This window comes from Oryzias latipes, chromosome 18 (genome assembly GCF_053564925.1).
Source record: "Oryzias latipes strain Hd-rR chromosome 18, Olatipes_Hd-rR_3.1".
NCBI lineage: Eukaryota > Metazoa > Chordata > Actinopteri > Beloniformes > Adrianichthyidae > Oryzias > Oryzias latipes.
The window spans coordinates 32,753,162-32,781,017 of NC_136254.1; the positions used below are offsets into that span (position 1 = coordinate 32,753,162).

Here is a 27,856-nt window from a genome sequence, read left to right on the forward strand (position 1 = left end):
TTAGATCCATTTATTATTATTAGTAGTAGTAAAAGTAATAGCTGTGATAGAAGTAAAAAATTATTTTTTAATGATTTGGTGTTTCTGCTTTTCTGTGTTTTGACTTTAAGTGACATGTTTAGTAAATCAAGGAAACTAAGTCAATACATTTTAATATAACAGACTTTAAGAGGTTACAACACACCCAAGGTCGCTCTTTAAAGTTAATTTTCACGTTTTTCATTCGTTTTTCTTACTGTTTGCATGTTTTTATGATCCCTTCTTGTTGATGCACCTCTCACCATCCTGTGAGGGGTCACCACGGCGAATCAGCTTTCATGGATTCGCACAGGGGAGAGATTTTACGCCGGATGCCCTGCACGCCTATTTTTGAGACTTTTATTTTGGTAAGCGTCACCGGATGTTTCAGAGTTGTGAAGTGGTTTTACTTTAAACTCATTTCAAAAGCTGTTGCATTCTAAATTGAGTGGTTATTTTTTATAGAATTACAAAATCGGACGTTATTTTTCTTATTTTTTTGAACAAAATCTTTTTAAGTGTTTATTTTATGTGATATTCTTCGCTGGTTGGGCTTTTATTTCGTGGATAAACCGGAAGTTGGGCGTGTCACTGCGCAGTGCTTTACTCGGCAGAGCAAAAAGGGGGCGTGTCGTTAGCCGTTAGCCCCCCCGATGCTAACCTCGCAGCATTAAGTTTCACTTTCTGCTGGTCGGGAAAACCCGCAGTTCGAAACGCCGCTTCCTCGGAAACGAAACCTGCGGCGGTCGGAGTCGCGTTTGACCGCTTCCGCCTCCCAAATGTCCGCCTTGGAGCTCGCGCAGCGGCCACATTCGGAGCTTTGAGCCCGCGGCGCGTGAAAGTTTTGCCCCGCCGGCGCAGGCGGCGTCGTTCAGCCGCTAGCTTCGGCGGCTAACCCCGCTAGCATGGAGAGCTGCGGAAACATGTCGAGCAGCGAGGAGAGGAGTGTGGAGAAATCCATGGATGTCTACCTGAAGTCGATCGGTCTGCACCGGAAAAAGATCGCCAAAGACGGCTCGTGCCTGTTCCGGGCTGTGGCGGAGCAGGTAAAGTTTGGAAAAATAAAACTAGTTTGGCTAAATAATAATAATAGCAGCTGGAATTGTTATGCTAACAATATGAAGAAACGTCCACTGGAACTTGAAACACTGACGTTTATGTACTTTTTTGTAATAATGTTTGCGGCAGTAAAACGTATTTTAAGCCGTGAAAATGACGCCTGTCTTCCTGTGACCTTTGACCCCGTCCAGGTGCTGCACTGCCAGAGCCTCCACCGTGAGGTTCGAGCTAAATGCGTGGACTTCCTGAAGCAGAACAGAGACAGCTATGAGGCGGTACGTGACCCGCAGCCCCCCAGGCTGCTGCTGGGCTTTGGTTTAGCCGAGTGTGACGTCACAGCTACTGACAGTGAAGGAAAAAACACTGTAAATTTAAAAAACAACTACAGACTTTTAAGACAGCTTTGAACTGTAAAGTGCAGATTGTAAACTGAAATAATTCGCACCATAAGTTCCCTCCTCTGACGCCGTCGTCGTGGTGATGATGCTCTCCCAAAGTTTGGGACATCAGACGGCGGAGGATGCAGGCGGCGCCGCCATGTCCATTATGTTCTAGTAGCCAATGGGCTCAAAGCCCCGCCCCCACGTCAACTGAGGATCAACTCCCAAAATTCAGAACTAAATTGAGGATAAAAAAATACAAAGCAACAGATGTTATTGAAAAAAAACAGTTTTTTTAAATCTAGTAACACTTTTAGGTTCATTCTTGGTTTTTTCTGTTCAAGTATTTCATTACTTTTACATTTTCACAAGTTTACCACGTTGAGTTTAAAAATGTTTTTAAATGTAAATAAAAATCTATTTTTGATCACTTTTGACCCCAAAGCTGAATCCTGCAGTAAAACGGCATAAATGCACATTTTAGCCTCCAAGAATGTGTCTAGAATGAAAAATATGCAGTTATGAATTCACAATAATATTTGTGACCATCAGGTCTGTTTCCCTCTGACTGTCTGATGTTTACTTTTCCTCAAATATTGAAAAACAGGAAAGAAAGAAAATAAAAGTGTTAGTGACACAATATAAAAGAAGAAAAATGAACAAATATACCAGAATAAAGTCAGACATGAAAAAAATCAAAATGTTACTAAAATAAAGCTAAAGAGGGTCATAAAATCAAAGGTCTAATTTTATAAGAATAAATGCATAAAATGATGAGAGTAAAGCAGTGACTTGATGCTTCATTAGTCATCGTTTTTCAGGGAAAAAGTCGTTCTTTTTTTTAAAATAAAATGTTTTGTTAATGATCATTAAACCTGTTTAGTTTATGTACGGCTGAATCAGCTTCTCGTTTCTGTCAAATTCCTTTTAATAACTATATATTTTTAAAGTGTTACTTTTTCTTGTAGAATTCAGTCTTGTTAATTTAATACATTTACGATTTTATTCTCGTAAAGGTTTTACCGTATCTCATATACTTATAAAAAGTTGTTCTTGTTAAATTTAGCTTTTTTCAATTTTTTCCCTATAATTTTATGATCTTATTCTCATCACATTTTGAATTATTTCTTATCATTTTGCTACTTTGGTTTGATGATATTTTGACTTTTATTCATATATTTTTTATGACTTTATTTCTATAATTTAACAACTTTAAGGACAAACGTTGGCATTTTTTAAAATTAATTTTGGGATTTTGTTCTCATCAAACGTTGACTATTTTCTTTTATAATATTATAATTTTTTCCCCTAATTTACCAACTTTATTTTCATAAATCTAATAAATTTTCTGTTTTAAAAAACTTTAGACATTTTCCTTTAACTTTACACATTTATTGCTGTTAAATGTTGACATTTTTTATGTTGTTTTTGGTTTTATTGTCATATTTTCATTTTCTTCTCTGGTGGCCCAAAAACTCCGTCACAGCATTTTCAGATCTCACGTTTTTCACTTTGAAATGATGCCGCTAAACGCCTCACATGAAATAAAAATGATTCTTCTGTCTGACGATCCAAATGTATCATAATTAGAGACGGAGAGCATCAGGAAGTCATTGAGAACGGCGGTAAAAAGCCTATCGTTGAGTTTTAAACCGTTTAAAGGAAAAGAAAGTCCAAATCTTCTGGTTTAGGAGTCTTGAATAAAAGTTTTCTGGTTCTGAAAACCTCCTCAGTACATTTCTGCTGTTTGCAAAGATCCTTAAACGTTTGTTAAAGTTGTTTTTGATTGGATGTCAGCCTGAAGCATTATTATTGCAGCAGATTCACAGACGCGCCTCTTTCTTTCTGCTGGAAGCTGAATCTGTTTTAGCTCCTCATCAAATTCTTTGTTTTTTTAATGAAAATGTAGAATTTTTTAGTCAAAAATGAAGGAAGCGAGTGGAAAATGCAGACGTTTCCTGTAAAGGAGCAGAAGTCTAGTCGAGGACGGATCAGAGGCTGAAGATCAGATATTCCAGGTCTATCTTTAGCGTCGCCGCGGTGACCGGCGTCACGAGCGTCGGGTCGCAGCGGCAGATCCTGAAGTTCCGCCTGCTGTGGAACGCTCAGCTGTTCAGCGTTTTGTTTACGTCACAGCCCCAAACAAGTGAACCAATCTGACAAACATCTGAATGAAATCTGGGATCCAGATCAGATCCGTGATCCCTGGATCCGTCTTTCAGATCACATTTTTACAGACCGGTCTGTGCGACCCTGAAGGTGGCGTCTGATCTGTTTATTTTTAGCTTCCAGTGAACTTGCTGAACTTTTGAGGGTGACGTTTATCTTCTTTCAAAGGTGATCTACGTTTTCCTTTACGCATAACTGTCAAAGCTAAAGTATCAGACGCCGTTCTTTACACGCCGTCACTAAAACTGTTTTTTTTCTAGATAAAATTGATCATCCTGGTAACCATAGATAGCCAGTTGCTGAATATTCTACATAATTATTATTATTATTATGGTCTGTGGGAACGACTGTCAGAATAAATCCAAATGTGGAGCAAAGACTTCTGGTTTTTGTCTGCTTTTATTTTGAAGTCCAAGCTCTTCTGTTTCTTCTGTTCTGCCAAAAGAAGTTCTCCAAAGACGTTTGTTTCTTGTTAGCTTTGCTAGCTTGCGGGTTTCAGTTCAGCGGTCGGTGCGGCCGCTTTAAAAAAGCAGCAGATGGAGTTTGGACACGTGGCCGAGCGACTTGACGTGAACGAGTCGGATGTGCTGCAGAGAACCCAGGAGTTTTTCAAAATAAAACTTCCTTCAGAATCTGGTTATAAATGAAATGGAAAAAATGTACGCCGTATGTTTTAAAAATGATCCCTGTGGCTCAGTACCGACCGGTACTGGTCCGGTACCGGTACCGGGGTTGGGAACCGCTGGTCTAGATGACAGACCAACATGGCGGCGTGCGTAGCCGCAGCAGCCGCGTGCTGGAATGGTTGGAATTATGTTTAGATGGTTTTCTTTGTACGTTCTGTGCACATTCAGTCGTTCTGACATCATCTCCTCTTCCAACTTTATTGTACCGGTGACGATGACGGAGAACGTCCACAAAGTACAAACTATCAGCATAAAAAGACTCCGCTTTTCTTCAGGAAGTCTGTTCGTGTTCTCAGAGTTCTTGGATTCCTTCAAACGGCATTTGTTCACATGTTTACAAACCTGTTTGTTGTGTTTTCTTTTGAGGTGTTTGTGAAACCATCAAACCACAAACGAGCTCTGTCGGTTCTTCGCTTTTCCTTCGTTTTATCGCCACACTTTGTTCTCAAAGTTGGAGCTGATTTCTGTGAATTTTAAAGAAGCACAGTTAAAGAGCTGGAGGACACGATTCCTCTGCTGGGTTCACTTTTAAGACCCGTTACGCCATAAAACGAGCCGTAAACGCCGCTCTAAGTGACCCTGAAGGGTCTTAAAACTTCAGATGTAACCTCCATAAACCGCTGGAACCCTGGTCGGAACTCCACGTCACTCAGAGTTTATGCTTTGTGTCCTCTGCAGTTCATTGAAGGCGACTTTGAGGAGTACCTGGCCAAGCTGCGGGACCCCCAGGTAAACCCCACAGTCCCGTTTCAGCCTCTGTGTGTTCTTAAAGCCTGACGGAGTTCATATCTGTGGCTTTTCCTGCTCCTGCAGCAGTGGGTGGGGGAGGTGGAGATCAACGCGCTGGCCGTCATGTACAAGTAAGTCACTTCCTGGAAGCTAACAGAGTGGGGCCCAGTCCAGAGCCCTGTGGAACACCAAACTCCCCTTTTTGTGTATATGTGGGGAATGGCTGAGTCTTGAAGCAGTTTAACCAGACCGTCTTCTCTCATTTGTCCGTCTCCAAATCCCGTTTTCCAGGAGAGACTTCCTGATCTTCCAGGAACCGGGCAAACCGGCCGTCAACATCACAGACAACAACTTCAAGGAGAAGGTGAGACGACCGCCGGTGTCAGAACTTCAGCTGCATGTCTCTGGTTCCTCTGCTGTGCAGACACTCGTTTACCGTCGGCTTTGATCCAACGCCGGCGTTTCTGTGTTCCAGGTCCAGTTGTGTTTCCTGAATGGAAATCATTACGACTCAGTTTATCCCATCAGTCACATCCGGAGCAGCGCCCTGTGCCAGTGTAAGTCCAGAGAGCAGCAGTGACTCGGTGTCCTGCAGGAAGTCGGGGTAAATTACGGAAAAAGTTTGTTTACATTAATGAACTAAAAACAGAAAAAAGTAGAATAAAACTGAAACAATTTCTACGTTAAACTCTGGCAATCGTGGAATATTTATGTTGATGTTTAGCTAAAAGATTTATAGATGTTAAAGCAGGCAAACCGCCGCAGAATTCAAATGTTTGGTTCAAATAAATCAAAGAAGGTGTTAAAGAGGAGCAGCAGGCGCTCCACAGGGCTCTATGCTGGAGCCTCTAATGGTCACATGACACACCTTCCTCCTGACGCAAACCACTCAGATTTATCTCCAGAAAACTAAGAACTAAAGGTAAATATTGATTCTCTTGGTGTTTCCTGGTTGTTTTTGTGTACTCGGTCAGGATTGTGTGCTCAGGAACACACCCAGAGAATTCCGTCTTCGGTTCTCCGGCCTTACATAACTTCCTCCGTCCTCGGCAAACAGGATCGGTGAGATGCTCTGCTGTCGCCGAGCACAGCTTAATAGTCTTATTTGAAATGAAAACACAAAGACAAAAGACAATAAACTCTAAACAAGCTGCTTGTTAGTTTAGGTTCAGTTAAAGACAAAAACACTAAACGTTTCTAATGAATATCCAGGCTGGGTCTTCTTCAAACTTCACAAATGTGATGGTCAGAAAAGATTTTTACTAGTTTTTTAAGCTAAACGTAGGAATTTCAAACATTTCTAACAATATAATAAAGTTTAGTTTTCAGTGAACTGTCTTTAGAAGAAATCTGAGGCAGAAAAAAAACCTTTTATGGGCTTTTACTCAACAAAATAAAAGCATTTGCTGTGTGACTCCAGTATTTAGTCAGTGCCCTCCCATGACCCGTATCAAACATCTTTGCATGCAGGAACCATGAATGTCCACACAATTTGATTTTAAACCAAAGGCTTTTATTTGAATAATCTCCTTACTTATATTTAATCTTTCAATCCTGACGCTTTAAATTCCCCTTTTCTGTCAGAAACCACCTCTGCAGATGTTCCAATGTTACAGATGAGTGTAGACTGCCCTCTTGTGTTTGGAGGTGTAACTTCAGGGCCTTACATTAGTCCTTGTTCCCATCGTGGCGGAACTCAGAGAAGACGTAGAAACCATCATCGCCATCTAAACATGTCTTGAAAGAAGTTAAAAGTGTTTTAAAAACCTTTGGTGGTTTGAATCTCTGAGTGGGTGGTGTCCCGCAGCCATCCTGTACGAGGTGCTGTACGAGGGCGTGTTCAAGGTGGACCGCAGCTCTCTGGGCATCTGTCAGCGCAGCAGCCGGCAGTCCGACTTTCTGAGCGACGACGGCTTGCCGGTCCACAGCAGCGACGAGTCTGACCTGGAGACCGACGACCCGCTGTGGTAAGACACGCCTCCCCAACAGTGAAAGGTCCTGTTTGAGGAGGACTTGATGTCCTAGTGAACCAATTCACACAGAACCATTTCCCATCAGCCCACTGACTTCCTTCTTAATACTAGTTTAGATGGTTTTCAGGTTTTATACCTAAAAAAGTGAACGACCTTCTGACCAGGTGTTGTTACTCCAAAGGTCAGAAGACTGACTCACCAAGACTGCTACCACCTTAAACTGTCGAAGTCCTGCCTTTAAAACAGGAAGTGGTTGAAGTTTATGATGGTGAATTAGAGCTATGGAGTCCCTCAGGGATCAATCCTGGGGTCTCTTCTGTACCTGCTTCCTCTGGGCCATGTAATATGCAGATGATACTCAGGTTTACATGTATGTATGTTCCTTCATGGTTTAACAGAATCTTCTTCCTGAAGCTGTTGGTCCATCTATGTTCAAGTTCAGGCTAAAACCAAATACATTGTTCTCTTCTAATCTAATGTTATTGTTTTTATTGTGCTCAGTGAACCGGACCGTGTGTGAAACGTTCTTACAGCACTACAAGGAGCTGCTGCTCCTCATGAGCACCGTCCTGGAAAAAAAAAACACATGGAGAAACAGAACTGGTTCCACTAATACTCTAATTATCAAATGTCATAAAAACACTGTACCAGATCAAAGCAGAGTTCACTTGCAACGATGAGTCCAGACCAAACGGTGTGAAAGCAGCTTTCTGACTGAACTGTCACTGGTTTACTGGAGTGTTCTCTAACTCAGGGTTGAAGACGGAACCAGCCAGTCGTCCTGGAAACAAAGCAACCAGAGCTACAGGGTAATGGAACTCCTCTGACGTTCTAAACTCCTCTGTGACGTTCTAAACTCGTCCTCACGCCTGTTCTGTCTGCTCTCTCTAACCCTGTGTGTGTTTTAGGGTCGCGGTCGCGGTCGGCAGCTGCCAGAGCGAGTGAAACGCTCCCTAAACCCGACGATGCTCCGGAACGTGGAGTACGACGTCTGGAACCGGAGCAAACGAGGTGATCGCGGGTTTCTTTCACACAGATGAAAAAATGCCTTCTCCTTTGATGATGATGATGATGGTGATGATGATGATGGTCGGTGAATACGATGGTTTGTTCTTCCTTGCAGCTCAGCAGAAGCTGGATTACTCCATCGCCGCTGGGATGCAGTTCACGGTGGGAGATCGCTGTCAGGTCTGTGGGTTCCTGCACTCTTGTTTGAACTGCAGATCCGGCGTTCCCTTCAATGTGCTGCTCCACGCAGGTTCGTCTGGAGAACAATGGGCGGAGCTACGGCGCCACGGTCAAAGAGGTTCCTTCAGACGACGGCACTGTGACGGTGCTCATAGAGGAGCTGGGGAAGAAGTGGGTGACCTCGCCACAGCTCCACCTTGGTGGCGGTTTGGGGGTCTGATCATGTTCGTTTTCACACAGGCAGTTCACCGTTCCTGTGTGGAGTCTCCGCCCCCCCAGCAAGGAGGGCAGCTGGAGAACCGTCTGCCACCGCGACAAGAGGCTGAGCAACGGGCACGGAGGTAGAGCACATGCGTGTGAGTGGGTGGTGCCACGCCGGGGGCTTGTCTGGTCTAAACTGTGTCTCTGCTCAGAGCCAGACGACAAGGGGAGAGGCAGAGGGAGGGGCAAGTCAACGCCACTGGCCGCTGGTTCCCCGGCGCCGGCGTCAGGCTCTGGTGTGCGTGTGCAGAAGCAGCACTCGTGGCCCCTGCAGACCTCGGGGGAGGAGCTTAAACCCAGCAGGTTTGTGAAAGCAGGCGGAGCTGTCGGTGTGGACAAAACAATGTCTACTTTTCTGGTTGCAAGCGAACCCTGGTGTGGTTCACTTCAATGTAAATACAGACAAGTTATTCTGCATATAAAAAACAGGAAGTGACATCACTGCAGAGTTTTGAGTAAAAAAGAGGACAAATTTGGTGCAAGGAGGAGGTGAAGGAACGTATCAATAGTGAGAGGAGGCGGAGCCTGTTTCTAAATAACTTTGTCCTTCCTGTACTTCATGAATACTCCAGGGGTGGAGCTACTGTAAGGCTCCGCCCATTGGAAGTTTTACTTACTCAATAGGTCTTCAAATTTTATTCTGGAGAGAAATTTTAAATGTAATATTTTCATCCAAATTAGCCACGCCCATTTCAAGAGTATAACTACTTAGGGAAAAGAAAACGTTGACATTGTTTTTGTGTCTTTACCCTGCAGACTTTAAATCAGATCGTCCTGCTTGTATTTATATAGGAAGTCTGTGAGCGCTGTAGAGGCGGCGTTGGGCGTGACTGAGGAGGAGCGTCTGGCCAAAGAGGAAGAGGAGAGGAACGTGGCGCTGGTGGAGATCCAGCTCCGAGATGAGAACAGTTTCCCTGCACTCGGGGTGAGTCCGGGATCGTACACATGGCTCTAAAGTTGGGCCACGGGGGGGGTTGGTTTGGTTTGGATCAGTAAAAGGGACAAAACAAAACATCCAAACAGACGTGAAAGATGGACACCTGTAAATTTAAAAGAAAACTCATGTAAACTCTTGTAATTCTGATAACGGCAGTTTCGCCGGCTGAAACTAACCTTAACCCTCGTTTCCACTGAGTGGTACAGTCCGGTTTGGAACAGTCCAGGTAATTCGGGTGAGCGTTTCCACGTAAAGTTGGACCGTGACGGCGTGGACGCATGCGGGGGGAAGCTAACAACAACACCAATGGAGGTCATCCAGCGGCTCATTTTCCCCCGTTTTTGGTTTCTGGTTCTTTGAATCTAAAAGTCGTTTGATGCTGTCTGAGAGAAAATTGTGGGCGGCGAGGAGGAATACAGCCAAAAATAGGTTGATAGATTTCTTTTGACATCCCGCCAATCAACGGGTTTCATCGTATGAGGACAGTAGCTCCGCCTTAACTTGTCCGTTCCATTTTTCTATTGACGTACAACAAACGGGGACCCAAAAATGGTACCGTTCAGTCTGGTTTAATGGGTCAGTTTTAGAGTGGAGATGTTCAGAATACCGGACCGTACCACTCGGTGGAAACGACCCTTTAGGTTACCCAACAGTACGACTTCTTTGAACCGCCCCTGCTGACGTCCTGCTGCGTGGCTTAAGGCGGGGCCAAGCACCATCCACGATCGCCCTTGAAAGGGTCACTGTCCGTCCGCAGTATCACCATCCTGTTCTGCAGTGCAGGGCCCGGTGTTGGGAAGGGCCCCACAGTGACCAAAGGGCTTTGGGGGCCAACCAGACTCTGGGACCACCCGACTGCGCCTAGAGGCCAAATCCAATTTCTTCGCTACCGCTACATTTTGATGTCCAAACGGGGAGATGTAGGAAAAGAGTGTTTCCAAATTTGGACTTCACTCCCACTCAATGACATCATCGATAGTCGCTGGTCATCTACGTTAGCGCGTAGCTGCTAGCGCTCAGAAAATACATCAAAACGTGTTTTATAACTCTAGAAGTCTCACTAAAACAAAAACTCAATACTAACATTTAAGCGTAAACGTCTGTGCCTGAGGAGAACACCCACGTGAAAAGAACGTTTCTCCTCCACGCCAAGGCGTGATGTGGATCACCCTACTGGGGTTCCCATCCCTAAGTCCCTACGGCTCCGCCTTAAAAAAAACACTTCGGGACACCAATACAGCTGCAAACGGCCCTACAACTGGACCAATGGGGAGGAGTCTGACCGCTTCTGTACGTTGACCAAACGTTGGAACTGGATGCCTCTGACACGCCAATCAATTAATATGCTAATCGGTGACCAAACGAAACCCATCGGAGCGCTGAGGTGTCGCACGTCTGTTCAGTTGTTTGTCCCTTTGTGTTTCCATCAAATGTCTGCGGGAAGCGTCCAACACGGTTCCACGTCTGTTAGCATCTGCTTCTGCCAAAACCTTCCACGTTTCCAGCTGCTGAACATAGAAACCCTGTGAACGAAACGTCTGAAGTCTGAGCAACTTCTGTTAATCCGCTGTTATTTAAGCTACTCTGTCGGATAAAAGGACTTTAACTTGACTTTTCTTCTTCATGTTTTTTTTTTTCTCTTCTCAGAGTCAAACTGCGACTTTGGCAGAAGGAGGGCGGAGGAAGGGTGGAGACCGGAAACGCTCCCAGAGAAACAAGGCGGTAAGTCTCTCTGACGGCTTTGTCAGGTGTTGCCATGGTTACGTTTTTGACCTTCTGTTCCTGTTACAGAACAGTCCCGTTGGAGGCGCATCAGCACCGTCGCCACCTGCTGGAGACGCGTCAAAACTCTCCTCCACGCCTCCCGCGACCCCCATTGCGCCCACCCCTGCTGCTCCCAAGCCCCCACCCGTCAGCTCTGACTCCGCCCCTAACGTTTCCACTGTTAGTGGCCCCGCCCCCAATGCCCCACCCCAAATTACTAACCCCAAGCCCCGTCCTTTGGCTCCGACCTCACTGAGCCCCCCTCCCGCTGCTGCCCCCTCCAAACCCTCCTCCCTGCTCTCCCTTAGCTTCCTCCCCTCCAACCTTCCTGCCGCTTCACCTTCCTCCTCCTCTTCCTCAGCTCCCACCTTCATCGCCCCCATCGCCCCCTCCCCCATAGCCGCCAAGTGCTTCCCCCGAGCGTTCTCCCCCATCGCCTCTCTTCCTCGCTCCCAGACTCCACCCTCCTCTTCCTCTGTGGTTTCTCCTTCAGCTGCTCCTCCTTCAAGTAAGAACCGCTCCTGATCCTTCCAGAAGGTTCTCCAGAACCGTCTGAGATAAGAACTTTACTCCATTTATGGTTCAGTCCATGTTTCCACCAGTAGGGGTCACTGTTCACAACAGGAAGTCCTTTAGTTTGAGTGTCTATCAAAATAAAAGTGTAGGTGTGGTCATTTCTTTTCTTCCTTTTTTAATCTCCTTCTTGTTTCTTTTCAGCTGTTTTGTCCAAATCTGAAGTGACTGTGACGGCACCTCAAAGCCACGCCCCTCAGATCCAGGCTCCTTCTCCGACCGCTACTCCACAGCACCAAAGGCAGGCGTCTGAATCCCAGAATGAGGGGGGGTCTGCCTCCTCCCCAGCAGAGACGCAGCTTCAGTCGCAGTCTGAGGAGGTGCAGGTCCAGCCCCCCCAACCGCCTCCTGCCGCCCCCCTCCAGCCAGCTCTTCAGGCCCCCCAGGTCTTGTCTTCTGCCCCCTCCCTCGGTGCCTCTGAATCCCTCGAGTCTTCCAGCGCTCAGGGTCAGACTGAAGCTCCGCCTCTCAAACCCGAGTCTCCGCCTTCCTCCCAGCAGCCCCCTAACCCCCTGCAGCCCCCACAGCTGCCATCTTTCCCCCTCCCCCAGTCCCTCCCCGGCGTGGTCCCCCTGCAGCAGCTGTCGCAGGTCTACCAGGACCCCCTGTACCCCGGCTTCCCTCAGGGGGAAAAGGGCGACGTGGCACAGATCCCGCCGTACTCCTCTGACAAGTCGGGAGACGACCTGCCGAAGGGTGAGGCTCCGCCCCCAGAAACCTTTGAATGAATGCATTTAAAGTGTCTGATTGCTGAAAGCTGATTGCTGTTTTAACCACTCTAAGTTGCTGAATGTAAGCAGCTGATTTGCTGAATGTCCACATTTGGTGAATGATGACATCATAGTGAAGTGGGCGGAGCTTTTATACACATTATATACGACAAATCCAAGATCTTTAGAAATGTTCCAGAAGTCTCTGCAATAATCCAGTGTGCACTGATGTTCACTGGATTGGCAAATATAGACCACAATGCATTGCGTTTGAATGTTTTGTCAATTTAGAAAAATGTGTGGATCTATAAAACATCTGAACACAGTCGATTCATAAATTGTCCTCGTAAAAAGTTCACATTTATTGGGTTTTGTTGGTTGACGTCATAATTAACGCTTCAAAAACGGTCAAAAGTCGTGATCATGGCGTTCGTCCTCTGGGTTCTGGAGTAAAGAGGGAATTTGGAGCTACAATCACGTTTAGCAGTGGCATGTTTTGCGGCGCCACATGGTGTCACGAGCGGTTTCGTTGGATTTGTGTTAACGTGGGAATAGGGTTACCATGGAGATGTGAGGATTGCGTTAACTAAGTTGAAATGGGCGTCAAAAGTGGGCGGTCCAAATAAGCGCTCTGAATTGTGGTTCTACGACTTTCGGTGTGGAATATGTAAAAGCCAAACATGAAGAAATAAGATGAGATGAGCTGAGATGATTGCTTTCAGCAATCAGACAAATGGTTTGGTCACTAGGTTAAAAAATGCTCCAGCAATCAAATGGAAGAGAAAACATGAATGTGGTTTTCTGTGCAGACTCCAACATCCTGAGGTTTTTCTTCAACTTAGGAGTGAAGGTAAGGTCAAAGGTCGTCTACATTCCTCACTTCACAGGTGATTCACTCACATTTACCTTAATTTCCTGTCCTACAGGTGGTCAATGTGCAGAAGTAACAGTTAAAAGTTCAAATATGTATTAAAATAATTAATCATAAATTATTAAAATCATTCAGTGAATTATAAATAATAAATAAATTCAAATAAATTAAGTATATTTTTTTTCCTTTTGTCTGCCTTCATAAAAATATTTAAAGCTCAAATCCATACGTTTGTCTTTACATTTACATTTTTATTCAAGGTTTTTTTTATTATAAAATTAACAGAAAATTTCAAAAATAAGTTTGAAATACCAAATAAATGTTTATTTGAATAAGACGGAAAAAATGTTTTTTTCAAAAGCTCTTCTGCTCCTTCCAGGCTTACTCCATGTCCATGTACCCCCCCTACATGTATCTGCTCCCCCTCCTGCAGGCCTACAGCCTGCAGCTCAAGCCCCCCTCCCCCACCCCCCAGTACCCCCAACCCGCCCCGCCCCCCAGGCAACAGGAGACGTACTCTGTCCCCCTCGCCCCCCCGCCGTCCGCTCCGCCCCCTCAGCATTATGAGCACCCGCCTCCTTTTCCAGAGAGGCCCAATCCTGGGGACCCCCCATTCAGCCAGCCTGGCTTCCAGGGGAACACCCCCACCTCCCACAGGATGCCCCCCCACTCCATGCCCTGGCAGCAGATGGCTCCACACACCCCCACTTACTCTGTCCGGTACCCCTCCCCCACTCCGCAATACTCAGGGGCCCCTCCCTCAGCCCAGGTCTACCACCCTGGACAGGCCCCCGTTCACCCGCTGTACCCCTCAGGGCCCCAGTATCCCCCCTATAATCTGGGCTATCAGTCTTCTTCTGTCCCTGAAGACCTCCAGCAGGGCCCGGAGCCCCTGGAGCAGCTGCAGCCGCCCAACGGGGACACGCTGGCCGGCCACGCCCACCTGAGAGCCGCCATGGGGCCCCCGGACAGTCCCGCTGCTCCGAATGTGGCGAGTGCCAACAACCGAGCCATGATGCTTCCTGCTGGTTTTGGTGCGTGAGTCTGAAGGGGCGGGGGGTTGAAGGGGCGGCGATCGTTGTTAACAGGAGTTTGTTTTTCCTTCGTCAGGCCAGAAAAAGGAGACGGAGAGTTTGACCCGAACGGTGCTGCTGGTGGACCCGCCTCTCAACAACAAACCCATAGTGAGTTCTCAAACCCCCCCGGCGGTTTAACCGCAGCTTTAGCCAGATACCTAAATCTTAATTTGTTCAGGCAGGTCCAGCCGATTCTGACGCAGCTTCACGATCGACCGGAATTATGCTAATATCGCAAACGGCTACGCTAGTTCAGAGGACGGATTTTCTTTTTGCTGTTGACAGCGACGTCTCTGGTGTTGGAGGGTTAAAGAAACATTACTGCCACCAACCCTGACCTTCGACCTTTAAAAGTGCAAACTTTACTTTGATTGTTTTCTGGGCTGTTTACACTGTCATTCATTCTATACCCGGGTACAATTGGCCCGGGTACGAGTGGCCCTAACAAAGCCGATCTGATGATCTGTTCTGGATCAAGACTTCAAAGAGATTGAAGAACAAATTTTGAGGATATTTTACATTTTCCTTTATTTTCTTTCAGCTGGCTGTGGTGTCAAACCCCGACATGAAGGACGTCCCCTTCAAGTCCAGCAGCAGTCCTGGCTCCTCTCCCGCGTACCGGCAAATCCGAAACCGCGGCGCCCCCTACCTCCAGCTGGGCAGCGCGGAGCCGGGTCAGCAGGGTTACGCGGTAACAGTCACCATGCCCGATCCTCTGTCGGTGGCCTGCAGCACCGAGGACCGCTGGGAGGAGGAGGGGCTGAGGCCGGGGGGCCCCATGGGGCCGAGCAGGAGCTACAGGGGACGAGGGAGGAGGGGCTATGATGCCGGGAGGGGCGGGCCAAGGAGGCGCCACGGAGACATGGATGTGAGGCAGAGCTATGTCCAGTATAACTCCTCCTTTAAGGGGCGGGGCCGGGAGAGGGGATACTAGCGAACTAAAAGTACGACGACTTTGTTCCAAAAACACGAAATCTCGCCATTTATCCAAATTGTTCCCCTAAAAAAAGTAAAAGACAAAAAAAAGGTGGTTGCTGGAATTTTTTAACTCCTAGCTGACAGCCTAGCTTAGGTTAGCATAAACAATCTTAAGTTTACAATTCTGCACAACTGAATGTACGAATTTAGTGGACGGGCGGTGGGAGGAGCCTGTATAGAGATGAAATGTTCACCGTTGCTGCACTCATGCTGGGATGGCGTTCACGCTTTACGCTGCAAACGAGGCTGTGGAACGAAAAACCGCCCGAAGAATGGCGTTCCGGGTTTCTCTCCTGCTGCCTGGTTTCTTTTAGCAGCACAACATCCAAAGCCCATGAAAAGACTTCAGTTTTCTGATTTCCCACGTCACGTGAATGCACCGCGGCGTATAGAAGTATTACACGCAGAGAGCCTCTGCAGAGCTCAGGTTTTCTTCAGAGGGTTTGTCGTTTCCTTTGATCAACTCTAACCTCGGTGGAGTCAGTGCCTTATGTTTGCTGCTTTTACCTCTGTGTTCCTGAAAACACTGCTGTACAAAACAATTGTTGGTTTTTTCTATGTGATTAAATAAATAAAACTCTGGTTTGAACCTGACTTCTTCTTATTTTGATGCTCTTTCATCTTAAAAATCTAAATCCTCCAAAGACCGTGTAGGTGGTGGGGGTCTTGAGGTGGGGATGCCTGGACACCCCCCCTCCTTTTCACATTCCATAACGTGAATGTCACGTGTGTGTAATGATGTGGAAGAAGAGTTTGTAGTAAGGGGTGGAGTTAAAATTGGCGAAGAACATAAACACTCGCCTGAGCACAGGTGTTGGCCCACCTATGCAGTAACAGTTTGCGTGACTGATTTCACGTGTTGGTCTGAATGCATAAGTATGCGTGTGCGAACATTGGGGTCATCTAAGATAGCACAAGGGTTAAAATTACCCCCCCCCCCCCCCCCCTGGCCTGGCCCCCTTGCTGGGGGCGGGGGACAGCTGTTTGACCACCGGGGGACAGTCTATCAGCTGTCCCCAACTTACCCCCTTCCTCATATAACCTCATAATAGGGTGAGGGGGTGGGGGGCTTAGCCTGCGATGAGCCTTGGGGGGGGGGGTTTACTAGGCAGTGGCCCCCCTCCTATGGTTGCCGTATGGAGTGGGCCCCCCCTCTTTCGGTTTTATTTGCACCTTAAACATGTAGGGCCCTTGGTAGGGGGGGTGCTTGGACATCACTGCCAGCAAGCAGCGGATGTCCTCCTAGCACCCTACCCGCCAATTTTAACCGCACCTTAGACATTTAGGGCCCCTTGGTGGGGAGGGTGAGGGGACATCACTGTGAGTAATCAGGAGATGTCCCCTTAGTGCCTTACCCGCCAATTTTAACTGCACCCCCCCTTAGTACACACACCCCTCCCCCCTCAATATATACATCCCAACATAAACACACACACATGCACACACACACCATCTCAAACACACATACACGCACACACAATTTGCAAGGAAGGTGGGACCTGGGTCCATCTGTCCCCTGCCTCTTCCCTGGTGGGGGGTGCGGGCCCCCCTTTGCAACGGCGGCCGTGTCCCCGGGGTGCTGGCTTCCTGGGCCCGGCGGTGCTCTCTCCGCGCGGTGGGGGAGTTCACATTACATCTGAGCCGGGGGTGTCTGGTCCCTGGGGGGTGGGTTCTGGTCCTTGCTCCTGAGTGCTGGGCCCCGCCAAATTTCCAACTGTGGCCGAGCCTGGTCGGGCCATATTTATAACACCCCTTGTGGGCCCTTTTTTTTCCCCGGGGTTCCCCCCTCCTGGGCGGGGGCGGCGGGCCCCCTGCCTCGCTCCTCCCTGGACCAACCGTGGGCCGGGCGGATGGTTGCCTGGAGTGCGGAGCGGGTCTCCCTTGGGGGGTCCTGGCTCGTACCTGGGGTTGGGGCGGGGGGATGCCCGGAACTCCTGGGTGGTGGTGGGGTGCTCGTTTGGGGCTGTGGGCGTCCTTCTCCGGTGGGGCTCTGCGTTGGGTTTTCCCGGCGCGGCGGGGGGGCTGCTCTCCTGGTTGGGCTGGGGCGGCGCTCTCTTTCCCTCCGTGCTTCCCTGGCCTCTGGCTCTGGGGGCCTTGCGGCGGCCCTGCTGGCCCTGGCCTGGGTGGCGGGCTTGGTCGCCCGGGCGGCGGTTGTTCCCTGCCGGTTCCCGTGTGGCGTTGGGGGGATTCCGGCTGCCGCTGCTGCTGCGGTGGGGGTCTTGGGATGGGGATGGCTGGGCACTCTCCCTCCTTCTTTTCACGTTCCACCATCCATTTTAGAAGAACATAAAACCTCACCTGAGCACTGGTGTTAGCTCACCTTTGCACTAATAGCTTGCATGACTGAATGACTGAAATATTTCACACTAGTTGGTTATCAGGCATAAGTATGCGTGTGAACACTATCTGTTTTGTGTACATGTCGACAGGTGGACATTTTTGCAGCTAGCAGGTGTGTTTATAACATTTGAGTGTGTGTGTGGACAGGCCCCGCCCTTTTTGTACTGCATTTGAACCTTACCATAATGATTAACAACCAGTAAACCTGTCTGCTCTATGCTGCTTCATGGTCTTATCCCCCTTCCCCTCCTATTATCACCCCCTACCCCCCCCTCTCTCTAGCGTCCCTCTCTCTTCTTCCCCTCTTTCCTTTTCCGTCCGGTCCAACACCAAAGATTTTCAGACATGATTGAAATTAATAAAGTTTAAAAAAAAAAAAAAATAAAAAAAAATACCCCCCCCCCCAATACAACCTGGTGGATAAAGGTGAAAAGATTTCATGTAATCCATCGACACCAGTGAAGATCACAAATCATTGAAGAAAGGTTCAGAGCACTGTCTAGTGCAGGGGTCCCCAAATCCAGGCCTGGTAGGCCAGTGTCCTACATGTATTCCAACCAACCTGCCATTGAAGCGCCTCATTGGCTAAACACACCTGGTCCAGGTAATCAGCAGCAAGTAAGGCAGGGTTGCTGGAAAACCAGCAGGCCACTGGCCCTCGAGGCCTGGATTTGGGGACCCTTGGTCTAGATGACCCTACTACCAATCTTAAAGTGCCTAGGATAGCACAAGGGTTAACCCCCCCCCCCTTCCCATTCTGTCTTGATTGACAGTTGACCAATCAATCATCAGTTCCAGGAAAGGGGTGTGTACAAATCGCTCTGCCTCCAGATCATTGACTGTATTGGAGAACAGGATGAGCGAGACGTCGAAAACGGTTTCCTTATGGCTCCGACCAAACGAAGTCCATTCAGTTGCCATTTTATCGATTTGGATGCCGCCAGACAACATCAGAGTTGGTCAACGTTTCTATGGCAACCACTCTCACCAATCACTAGTGAACTCATTGGAAGGCCACACCCCTACCACTTGATAAGTCAGGAAACTGTGGTTTCTGGTGATTTTTGTTTTGCTTTTGTCTAAATGTTTGTGCAGAGAAGAGGCCAAAGGTCGGGAAGCATCCATTTATTATCGATGTAAATGTGTGGATGATCCTTGATGGGGCCGCCTCCCGGACGGACGCCCCCCCCCCCGTGGACAGGATGTGATAATGCACTTCTTCATGTTACACGTCACAACAATGCTGGCTATGAACGGCCCGGAACACGAAAGGCTGATGGGTTTCTGTTCCGGCGCGGCGCCGGACGTTCAGGAGCAGTCGCGGTTGGTCACATGGGACGGGGTCTTAGTCGTCCAGGAAGAAATAGTTCCCGCTCTTTTTCTGTTCCGTGTCCTAGATGAAACAAAAGACATTTAGCATCGTGTGGAGAAACGAACCGTGGATCCCGCCGGGCGCCAACCTTGATGGAGTTGAGCTTGTTGATGCGCGGCCTAAAGTTGTTGGGGTCCCTCCTGAAGGTGATCTCCAGCAGCGACAGGAAGCGGTTCATCCCCGCCAGCAGACCCTGAGGCCTGACGGAGAAAAGACACGGCCGTTAGACGGCGACCATCCGGACGTTAGCGCGCCGCGCGGACGATCCTCACGTGTTAGCCAGCGTCTCCCTGGAGGGAATGCCGTCGAACACGATGACTCTGTCGGCGAGGTACGTCGCCATGATGAAGTCGTGCTCCACCACAAACGCCGTCTTCTTGGCGTGGAGGATGTACCTGCCGACAAACGTCAGATCAGAAACGGCGCCCCACACAGGCCGGGCTGCGCAACTGCAGGTTCTTAAAAACTTTGAAGCTTCGTTCTAACAACAGGGACACCTGGTGGCCAACTGAAGCCGTAGCTCGACTGAAGCAGTACAGAAAACACAAAAGACGACAAATGATGCCGTTTTTCTGGACATTTTTAAAGAAATTAAAATTTAAACAAAAGTAAAAGAATTCTGATTGGAAAGAAAACAAGTAGAATTTACAACAACCTTAAAAGCAACTTTAGATGAAATACGGCCCTCACATTGACAACTGAAGTTATAATTTAAGGCGACACCAGTTTGACATTTTAGAGATTTAAAATTATATTTTTTTGTTTTTCTTCAGTATAATTTGGTGTTTTTCCAGTAAATTACAACCGAAAACACTGAAAACTCTGACATCCTTTCATTTCCTCGGTCTATAGAAGAGAAGCTCCACCTCTTGATGACTCTGGCCGCCATCAACCTCTGCTCGGAGTCCAGGTACGCCGACGGCTCGTCGACCAGGTAAACATCGGCCGGCTTCCCCAGACAGAGCGTGAGGGCGACTCGCTGCAGCTCACCGCCGGAGAGGTTCTGCACCTGCAGGGGGGGAGGGGTTTCCCGTTTAGAAGCGCCTCAGAGCAGCGGTGCGGCGTCGGCATCAGAGCGCCTTACGTCCTGGTCGATGATGCTCTCGATCTGCATGGGCTTCATCACGTCGGTGATGAACTGCGGGTGCGTGTACGCGTCCCGGATCTTCTCGTGTAGCAGCGCCCGGACGCTGCCCTGTGGACAAACACACCGGCGTCGGCACCTCTGAGACGACCACGCAAGTAACCGACTGAGCGGCTCTCACCTTGAACTTGGGGCTGATGGTCTGAGGCTTGTAGCTCACGTTCAGGATGGGAACCTCGCCTAGGAGACAGAGCGCAGGTCAGAGCGCGCCTGCGCGGCTTAGAGCCTGTCTGCGCGGCTCAGTCTGTGAGCACACTCACCTCCACTGTCGGGTTTGAGTCCGCCGGCCAACATCCGGATGAAGGTGGTCTTCCCCGTTCCTGCAAACATCATGTAAGATCCAGAGGACCAATAGGAACAGAACCAGAACCGCGGCAGCCTCAGAGACTCCCCCCACAGTGCGTTTGGCTACATTTTCTGTGTCTGTGGTTCAGTGGGTTAAACACCGTCTATGTTGGTCTAAAGTTTGAGTCCCAAACTGGTCACTCAGGAAGATGCTCCTCATGTTACTTTGTAAGCATTAGGTAACCATCCCATTAGTTTACTTGTAAAAGAATCCTGCTTTTAGAAGGTATTGTGTTTTAGAGTGAATTTAGACGCCATTTTACTCCTGTGAGTTCTCCATGACTCCGCCTATTCCATAAATCAGCATGTTTTGCTTCATTTATCTGGTCTTTGAGGAGTCGTCTGCGTGTTAAACAGCCGCTGAACGGCCCTCAATGAGGATGAACCCTGAACTCCAAAGCCGCTGACGCGCCGACTTCTATTTATGTAAACAAAATGCTTTTTAAAGTGACGATAGCTCCGCCTCCAAACTTCATGCACTCAGAAACGAGTTGCTGCTTCAGAAGCTGAGTGGTTGGAGTCAGAAAGTTGTGGTTCTTGGCTCAGAAGCTGCCGAAAAAACCGGGCGGCTCACCATTCTCTCCCAGCATCACCATGATCTCGGAGTCCGTGAACTCTCCCCCTTTGATGGCCAGCGTGAACTCGCCCATCGTCTTCACCATGTCTGGATACTGAACGCCAGAACAGAGGCAGAAAATTAATGAAATGTCATGTTCACATTCAGCACAGAGTTAGAGGTTTGGGGGCTTATCCGGGATATCAACGACAGTTTTTGGGGGCTTGTCCGGGATATCAGCAACAGTTTTTAGGGGCTTGTCCGGGATAATAACAACAATTTTTGGGGGGCTTGTCCGGGATATCAAGAACAGTTTTGGGGGGCTTGTCCGGGATATCAACAACAGTTTTTAGGGGCTTGTCCGGGATATCAGCAACAGTTTTTGGGGGGGCTTGTCCGGGATAATAACAATTTTTGGGAGGCTTGTCCGGGATATCAACAACAAAAGAAAAATTCAAATCTCACATACCTGGTAGTGTCTGAGTCTTTTCACTTCCTCTTCATTGGCCGTTTCTGCCACCTTAAAGACCAATGAGGTTTCCCGAAACCTGAGGTTCTCTGTGGGAACGTAGCCGTCCAGGAAGATGTTGATACCTGCAAGAGAAGCGGAGTGAATGAGCGAATCGGACACTTTGCAGCCGTGGCTTTCACTCCTCCGCTGTCTGAGTTAAGCTTGACCTTCTCGGACGCTGAAGGGCATGGTCACGACCCCGTAGGCGCTGGGGACTCCGTACAGACAGCAGATGAAGTCGGACAGGTAGTCCAACACGCTCAGGTCGTGCTCCACCACAATGATGTACCTGAGATGGAACAGGACGTTGAAGAACAAGAAAAGGATCCAGGAGAAAAGGCGGCGGCTGGTTCCTCACCTGTCTGGGGTGATGAGGGAGCGGATGGTGATGGCAGCCTTCAGCCTCTGCTTCACATCCAGGTAACTGGACGGCTCATCAAACATGAAACTGCGGCAGAAGAGCGGAGGCCGTGAGATCAAAGCAAAGAGCGGGAAAATGAGGATGAAACCAGGAACTCACATGTCGGCCCTCTGGATGCAGACGACGGCGCAGGCAAACCTCTGCAGCTCTCCTCCGGACAGGTCCTCCACGTTCCTCTCCCGCAGGTGACTCAGATCTGCAGCAGCAACAGACTTACAACGTCAACCGACGAAGAACCGCCAGACGCTCCCCAGAACAGGCGTTCATCGTTACCCAGCTGTTGGCAGACGATGTCTTGTGTGTTTGTGTCGTCCTTCCTGCCCAGGATGGAACCTACTGACCCCTGCAGGCAGATGTAGGAAGTGAAGATGTAGCCAAACCACAGACAGCCTGTCATCTAGAACCCAGCAGAGAACCAGACCTTCACAGTTTTGGGGATCTGGTCGACGTACTGCGGCTTGACGATGGCTCGCAGGTCGTCCTCCAGGATTTTGGTGAAGTAGTTCTGCAGCTCTGAACCTCTGAAGTAGGTCAGGATCTCCTGCCAGTCTGGAGGATTCTGGGGGAAAAAAAAAGATTCAAACCCAACAAACTCTGAGAGACCAGCAAAGACAGAACTGGACAGCCCCTGGCACTCACGTCAAACCTCCCCAGGTTGGGCTTCTGTTTCCCGGCCAGGATCTTCAGAGCCGTGGACTTGCCGATACCGTTGGTCCCCACCAACCCCAGCACCTCCCCGGGTCTGGGGATGGGCAGCCTGACACAAACGCAGAAAAACCCATCAACCCTGCTGGAACGGCAGCAGGAACCCAGAAACGTCCAGAAACTTTGGGGTTATTTTTGAGCCCAGAGACCAACGAAACACGGCTTCCCGTTTCCATGACAACGTAAAGAGACGTTTGGACAAAAAAAGGAAACTTTACCCTCCAGACAGTAAAGAAAAACCAGATCCCAAACACTTTATTTTGGAAATCTTCTGATTTTTTTTTTATTTAGAAATTATGCTTTGACTTTTTTCTCTGCAGCAGTTCCTGCGCTCCAACCGTGCATGGTGGTGCGATTCTGCACCTCTAGACGGGAACAAAGTCCAAAAGAACCAAAAACAGATCCTCCAGCCTTCAGTGCTGTTTCCGGTCTGGACTCAGAAGATCTTGGGAGTCCAAACCGTCAGAACTTGAACGTGATCATCTGGACTTTGACATTGACATCAGATTTTTATTCTACCAGAACTCAGTTATGGGTCTGCATGGAGCCCCGTGACGGGGTCGGAACCAGGAGAGGTTCCGGTCCGGGTCGTCAGGCGTACCTGTGCAGCTTGAAGGAGTTGGCGCAGTATCTGTGTGTGGTTTCCTTCTCCAGGTTGCTGGGAAGGTTGACGATGGACAGCGCTCCAAACGGACATTTCTACGAGAACAGAGACGGGTCAGAACCGGCCCGGCTGGCAGCACCGTCGCCACCTGCAGGTTGACTCACCTTGATGCAGATTCCGCAGCCGATGCAGAGAGACTCAGAGATCCACACGATCTTACTCTGCGGGGTCACCTCGATGCACAGCTTACCTGCACACACAGAGGGGGCGGGGTCAGCATCAGAGCGCCGCCATACCAGCCGCCGCCTCCTTTAGGGAGGGGGGACTCACCCATGCGCACCACCGGGCAGCTCTTCTTGCACTCCTGACGGCATTTCTTGGGTTTGCATTTGTCGTGGTTGACGATGGCGATCCTGGTGTTTTTATCCGCCATGATGGAAGGGGAGGGGGGGGGGGGCAGCGCTGAAGGGGCTTTCACCTGCCGGAGCTGCTGGACCAAACACACAAAAGAGGCGGGGTCTGTCGGGAAACCAAAGCTACCAGGAGATCCAGACTATTTAAGTTTAATGGACATAAAATAAACATCATTATATTAATGGAAAATCGCAGCCGAGGCTTTTATTTTGATAAACTCATGGAAGATCACAGCCGAGGCTTTTATTTTGATAAACTCATGGAAGATCACAGCAGAGGCTTTTATTTTGATAAAAAAGAAACCCTTTAGATTCTAAGCTTTGTTTGAATGAACTCGGGTCTGAAATTTTACCTAAATACAGTTTTTACTAAAAAAATAAAACAATTAAATCAAATAACAGAATCGATTAAATTTAATGTGAAAATTCCTAATTTGTGTCATGAAACTTCAACTTTTGTCATTCTAAATGCTAAACCGGTTTAAATAACCAAATAAAATCCGGTTCAGAAGGAAGATCAAGTTTCCTCCAGAAATGAACTAAAAGCTGAGAGTAAAACTAAAATAATCAAACGCTGCAGCGTCTGGGTTTTAGGGCGCAGCAGAGACGGGTGGAGCTTCAGACGCTGCTGATCTGAGCTTTTGATGCCAAAGTCAACGTGAACGTCTCACCAGAATAAGTCCTCAGGTTTCAGTTTGAGTTTTTGAACTCAAACTGAAGTCAGGTTTTGTGTTTTGTGTTAGTTTGGTTTTTGGCCTTTACGCCCCCAACATGAAGAAAAAACGTGACGGGCGGAGACGACGGTCTTTAAACTCCAGATTATTCCAGATTACAGAGCAGAACAGCACTAATTCACACGCCGATTCCATCATCCCATTCAAATGTTCGACTTTACGGTGCAGAAATACATCTAATATGTAGGTTTTGGTTTTAGAATGACTAAACTCTTAATTTGAATGAATGGCGGACGTAATTCGGCGCTGTGTGAGCTAAACGTCCCCATAGCGACCATAACGACAAATGTGGAGGGAAATACTAAAGTATGAACATCTAAACGACCAAAATAAAGAAGTATGGGAATAATTATGTGGTTTAAAATCAAGAGTGGATCAAAAAAGACGATCTACGGCGGTGATCGGGGAAGCTAACCGCTAACCCAAAGGCCTCACACATGACAGCTGCTCGTTTCTATGGTGATTCACGCAGATAAAGTCTGCGCCACTTCCGGGGTGTTTGGTAAAAACTCACCCTTTTTGGCTCCCGAGTTCCGGCTTCAAAACACACCGAACTCCCGGAGTATTCAGAGGGGAGAAGTCGGAGTAAAAACTTCTGTTTTTCAGCAACGTGTTTCTTTGCTGGAAGCCGGCAGGAAAGATGGCGGGAGGCGCGTGGGTTTGTGAGCGACCAGGACCTCTGACGTCATCGAGATGCGACATAGATGCTCGGATCGAAGCAACACATTTTGAACCAAAACAAAAGTGGATTTTAAAGAGGAAAAACGCCCTTTAAATGTGTTGATGCGACGTTCTAAAGGTGAAAACCATTGTTGAGGCTTGTTTTTGTTTGATTTTTACATTTTTGTTTGTTTGTTTGGGGAACCTAAACGATAGTGTTTTATTAGCGTACGTAGCTAACACACATTACCATTCGTGATCTTAGTTTTTCCGTTTTTACTGCTTTATTGTGAAATATTTAACAACTTGTTAAAGTTTTATTGCTACTCTGACTTGTTTTCTGTCTGCAATAACTCATTTGCTGTTTTATAATGGAGGTTCGTTAGGTTAGCCTAATGTTTTCCTAATATCTGCTAAATTTAATACTTCCGGTTTTCTATTGTTGCGCCGAATTTTCCGCCAGTTCTACCTGTTCAACCTTTTGTTCAAAAAAGTTTTATTTCCTGCACAATCTGTTGTTTTATATACAAATGATAATAAAATCCCAACATTTTCAATGGAGTTGGCAGTGATGCTTTTATCTGAGGTCCAGCCTTGGTGTTCGTTTGTTTCCCGGTTGCAGAATGGCCACCGCAAGCAAAACCCCACCTGGTGCCGACCCGAAGCAGCTGGAGCGGACCGGCACGGTTCGAGAGATCGGCTCCCAGGCCGTGTGGTCGCTGTCTTCCTGCAAACCAGGTAGAACCGACGGTCTGTGTGCCCCCCCTCCTCTGTGTGCCTCATTGAAACCCTGATGACGTCTGCAGGGTTCGGCGTGGATCAGCTGAGGGACGACAACCTGGAGACGTACTGGCAGTCGGACGGCTCACAGCCTCACCTGGTCAACATACAGTTCAGGTGTGAGTGGAACCGCGGGGAACGTTGGGGGGAACGTTGGGGGGAAGGTTGGGGTCTCCTGCTCTTCACCTCAGATGTTGGTGTTGTGAATCCAGGAGGAGGACCACCGTGAAGATGCTTTGCATCTACGCCGACTACAAATCGGACGAGAGCTACACCCCCAGTAAGATCTCCGTCCGAGTGGGCAACAACTTTCACAACCTGCAGGAGATCCGGGTAACGTCCAGTAAAGTCGGATGATCGGCGTCCGTCTGACTCTGCTGACCTCAGTCTGCTGTTCTGATCCCTGCAGCAGCTGGAGATGGTGGAACCGAGCGGCTGGATCCACATCTCTCTGCTCAACCAGGTAGAAACACACAGGAAACTGTCCACAGAGTTCAATGGAAACGTTGCTAAAACATTTTCAAACGGAAAAATGTTTTATTTGCACGAATAGCAGAGATTTGAAATCAGACATAAATATGAAAATATGTTTTCAGCACTAAAGTGATTTTTTAATCTTTGAGGGGATTTGGTCTCAAAGTCGCATTTCGATTATCGTTTCATCGATTTTCAAAGCAGGGGTCTTTTAATCAAAAATTCTTGTCTTATTCTAGGACATAGTTTCTGCAGAGCGGCAGGAGTTTGTTAGAAATTCACCTCTTGAGTTGTGAGCGGGATTGTTGGCAGTGAGCGACCCCGCCCCTCTTCCCCTCGTGTAGAGGAGCGGAGCTTGTGGGACGCCCGGCGTCCCAAACCAGCTCTATACCAACAGCTTTTTTTCATCTGCTGCTGATTCACAGTGATTTGAATTTAGAACAACTCAGAGATGCCATTTTGAGTTTAACTTTCCTGATAGAAGTCGTCTAACTTCAGAAAAATGCCACAAAAAACATGTTAAAAACAGTTGAAATCATCGTTTTCATCAGAGATTTCAGCCGATCTTTACTTTAGCGATTCTTCAAATGTTTTAGATGATTTTTTTTTTATTCTTTAATAAATTCCTGTACTTCTTATTTTTCTAGCACAAACTGCTTTTTTGTCACTTTTTATCATAGAAATTCCTCATTTCTTGACAACAGCTTCACTTCTGTTCAGTTCAGACGTCTGACTGCGTTGAAATAGTTTGACAAAAGAAAATTAAATCAGAAATCCGACAAATAAACCAAGTGAAGTGATGATGAACTGAGAGACGGTCCAGTCTAACCTCAGAGGTGTTGGAGGGTGTTTTGGCGTTTTGGGTGGCGGTTGCAGCTGCCGTCTCTCCTCTGCCTTCCAGCGGACCAACGAGCCCATCAGCACCTTCATGATCCAGATCGCGGTTCTGGCCAACCACCAGAACGGCCGGGACACACACATGCGGCAGATCAAGGTCTACACGCCGGTGGAGGAGAGCTCCATCGGCAAGTTCCCACGATGCACCACGGTGGACTTCATGATGTACCGCACCATCAGGTGATCCCGGGAGGTGCTGGACCCGGAGCGGCGCCGGCCGGGACGGTTCTGAAGAACCTTCGTGCCAAACTTAGAGGATGAAGAGGGAAGAGCCTGCAGGCCCAGAGCGGGACGTTTCCCACCAACAAACATTTTCTAGACAAAATATTCAACTTTATGTGGAAACAGCTGCAGTCTGAACACTTGACATGTGGAATTCTCCTTTTTTAATGTAAATAAAACCTTTTCACAAATTCACAGATTTGTTGTTTTTGAGGAAAGTTTGAGGAAAAAACTTCAATTAATAAGTTTTAATAAGCTAAACTCTTTCAAACATTTCTGGTTTTTTGTTATTACTGTCTCTTATAT

General features: G+C 48.0%; 3 protein-coding genes across 4 annotated transcripts; 2 read left to right on the plus strand and 1 right to left on the minus strand.

The window, feature by feature from the left end:
- Positions 1-454: 454 nt before the first annotated feature.
- otud4 (OTU deubiquitinase 4) lies at positions 455-15,961 on the plus strand. The gene is made up of 21 exons (XM_023966067.2): positions 455-1,064; positions 1,269-1,352; positions 4,991-5,041; positions 5,126-5,172; positions 5,333-5,405; positions 5,517-5,598; positions 6,849-7,008; positions 7,769-7,823; positions 7,923-8,025; positions 8,138-8,202; positions 8,273-8,373; positions 8,443-8,543; positions 8,616-8,766; positions 9,256-9,388; positions 11,048-11,122; positions 11,192-11,672; positions 11,882-12,433; positions 13,257-13,297; positions 13,698-14,352; positions 14,429-14,502; positions 14,936-15,961. The coding sequence occupies exons 1-21, from the start codon at positions 924-926 to the stop codon at positions 15,326-15,328; spliced, it is 3,618 nt and encodes a 1,205-aa protein (XP_023821835.1). The 5' UTR covers positions 455-923; the 3' UTR covers positions 15,329-15,961.
- Positions 15,962-18,822: 2,861 nt separating this feature from the next.
- Positions 18,823-25,219, minus strand: abce1 (ATP-binding cassette, sub-family E (OABP), member 1). Of its 2 annotated transcripts, none has more exons than XM_023966095.2 (19): positions 25,032-25,219; positions 23,701-23,860; positions 23,535-23,620; positions 23,368-23,465; positions 22,701-22,818; positions 22,483-22,620; positions 22,335-22,404; positions 22,161-22,257; positions 21,999-22,088; positions 21,808-21,929; positions 21,599-21,723; positions 21,148-21,244; positions 20,489-20,548; positions 20,350-20,408; positions 20,169-20,279; positions 19,951-20,093; positions 19,357-19,479; positions 19,173-19,284; positions 18,823-19,105 (listed from the first exon to the last, which is right to left on the minus strand). In XM_023966095.2, exons 2-19 carry the CDS (start codon positions 23,801-23,803, stop codon positions 19,058-19,060), a joined length of 1,800 nt encoding a protein of 599 aa, XP_023821863.1. In that variant the 5' UTR covers positions 23,804-23,860; positions 25,032-25,219; the 3' UTR covers positions 18,823-19,057. The 2 variants fall into 2 exon arrangements, with proteins under 2 accessions (XP_023821863.1, XP_020567150.1); XM_020711491.3 differs by having other exon boundaries at positions 23,701-23,857; positions 25,032-25,197.
- anapc10 (anaphase promoting complex subunit 10) lies at positions 25,158-27,745 on the plus strand. Its single transcript, XM_004079604.4, has 6 exons — positions 25,158-25,316; positions 25,800-25,915; positions 25,984-26,074; positions 26,170-26,290; positions 26,367-26,420; positions 27,333-27,745. Exons 2-6 carry the CDS (start codon positions 25,801-25,803, stop codon positions 27,510-27,512), a joined length of 561 nt encoding a protein of 186 aa, XP_004079652.1. The 5' UTR covers positions 25,158-25,316; position 25,800; the 3' UTR covers positions 27,513-27,745.
- Positions 27,746-27,856: the final 111 nt, after the last annotated feature.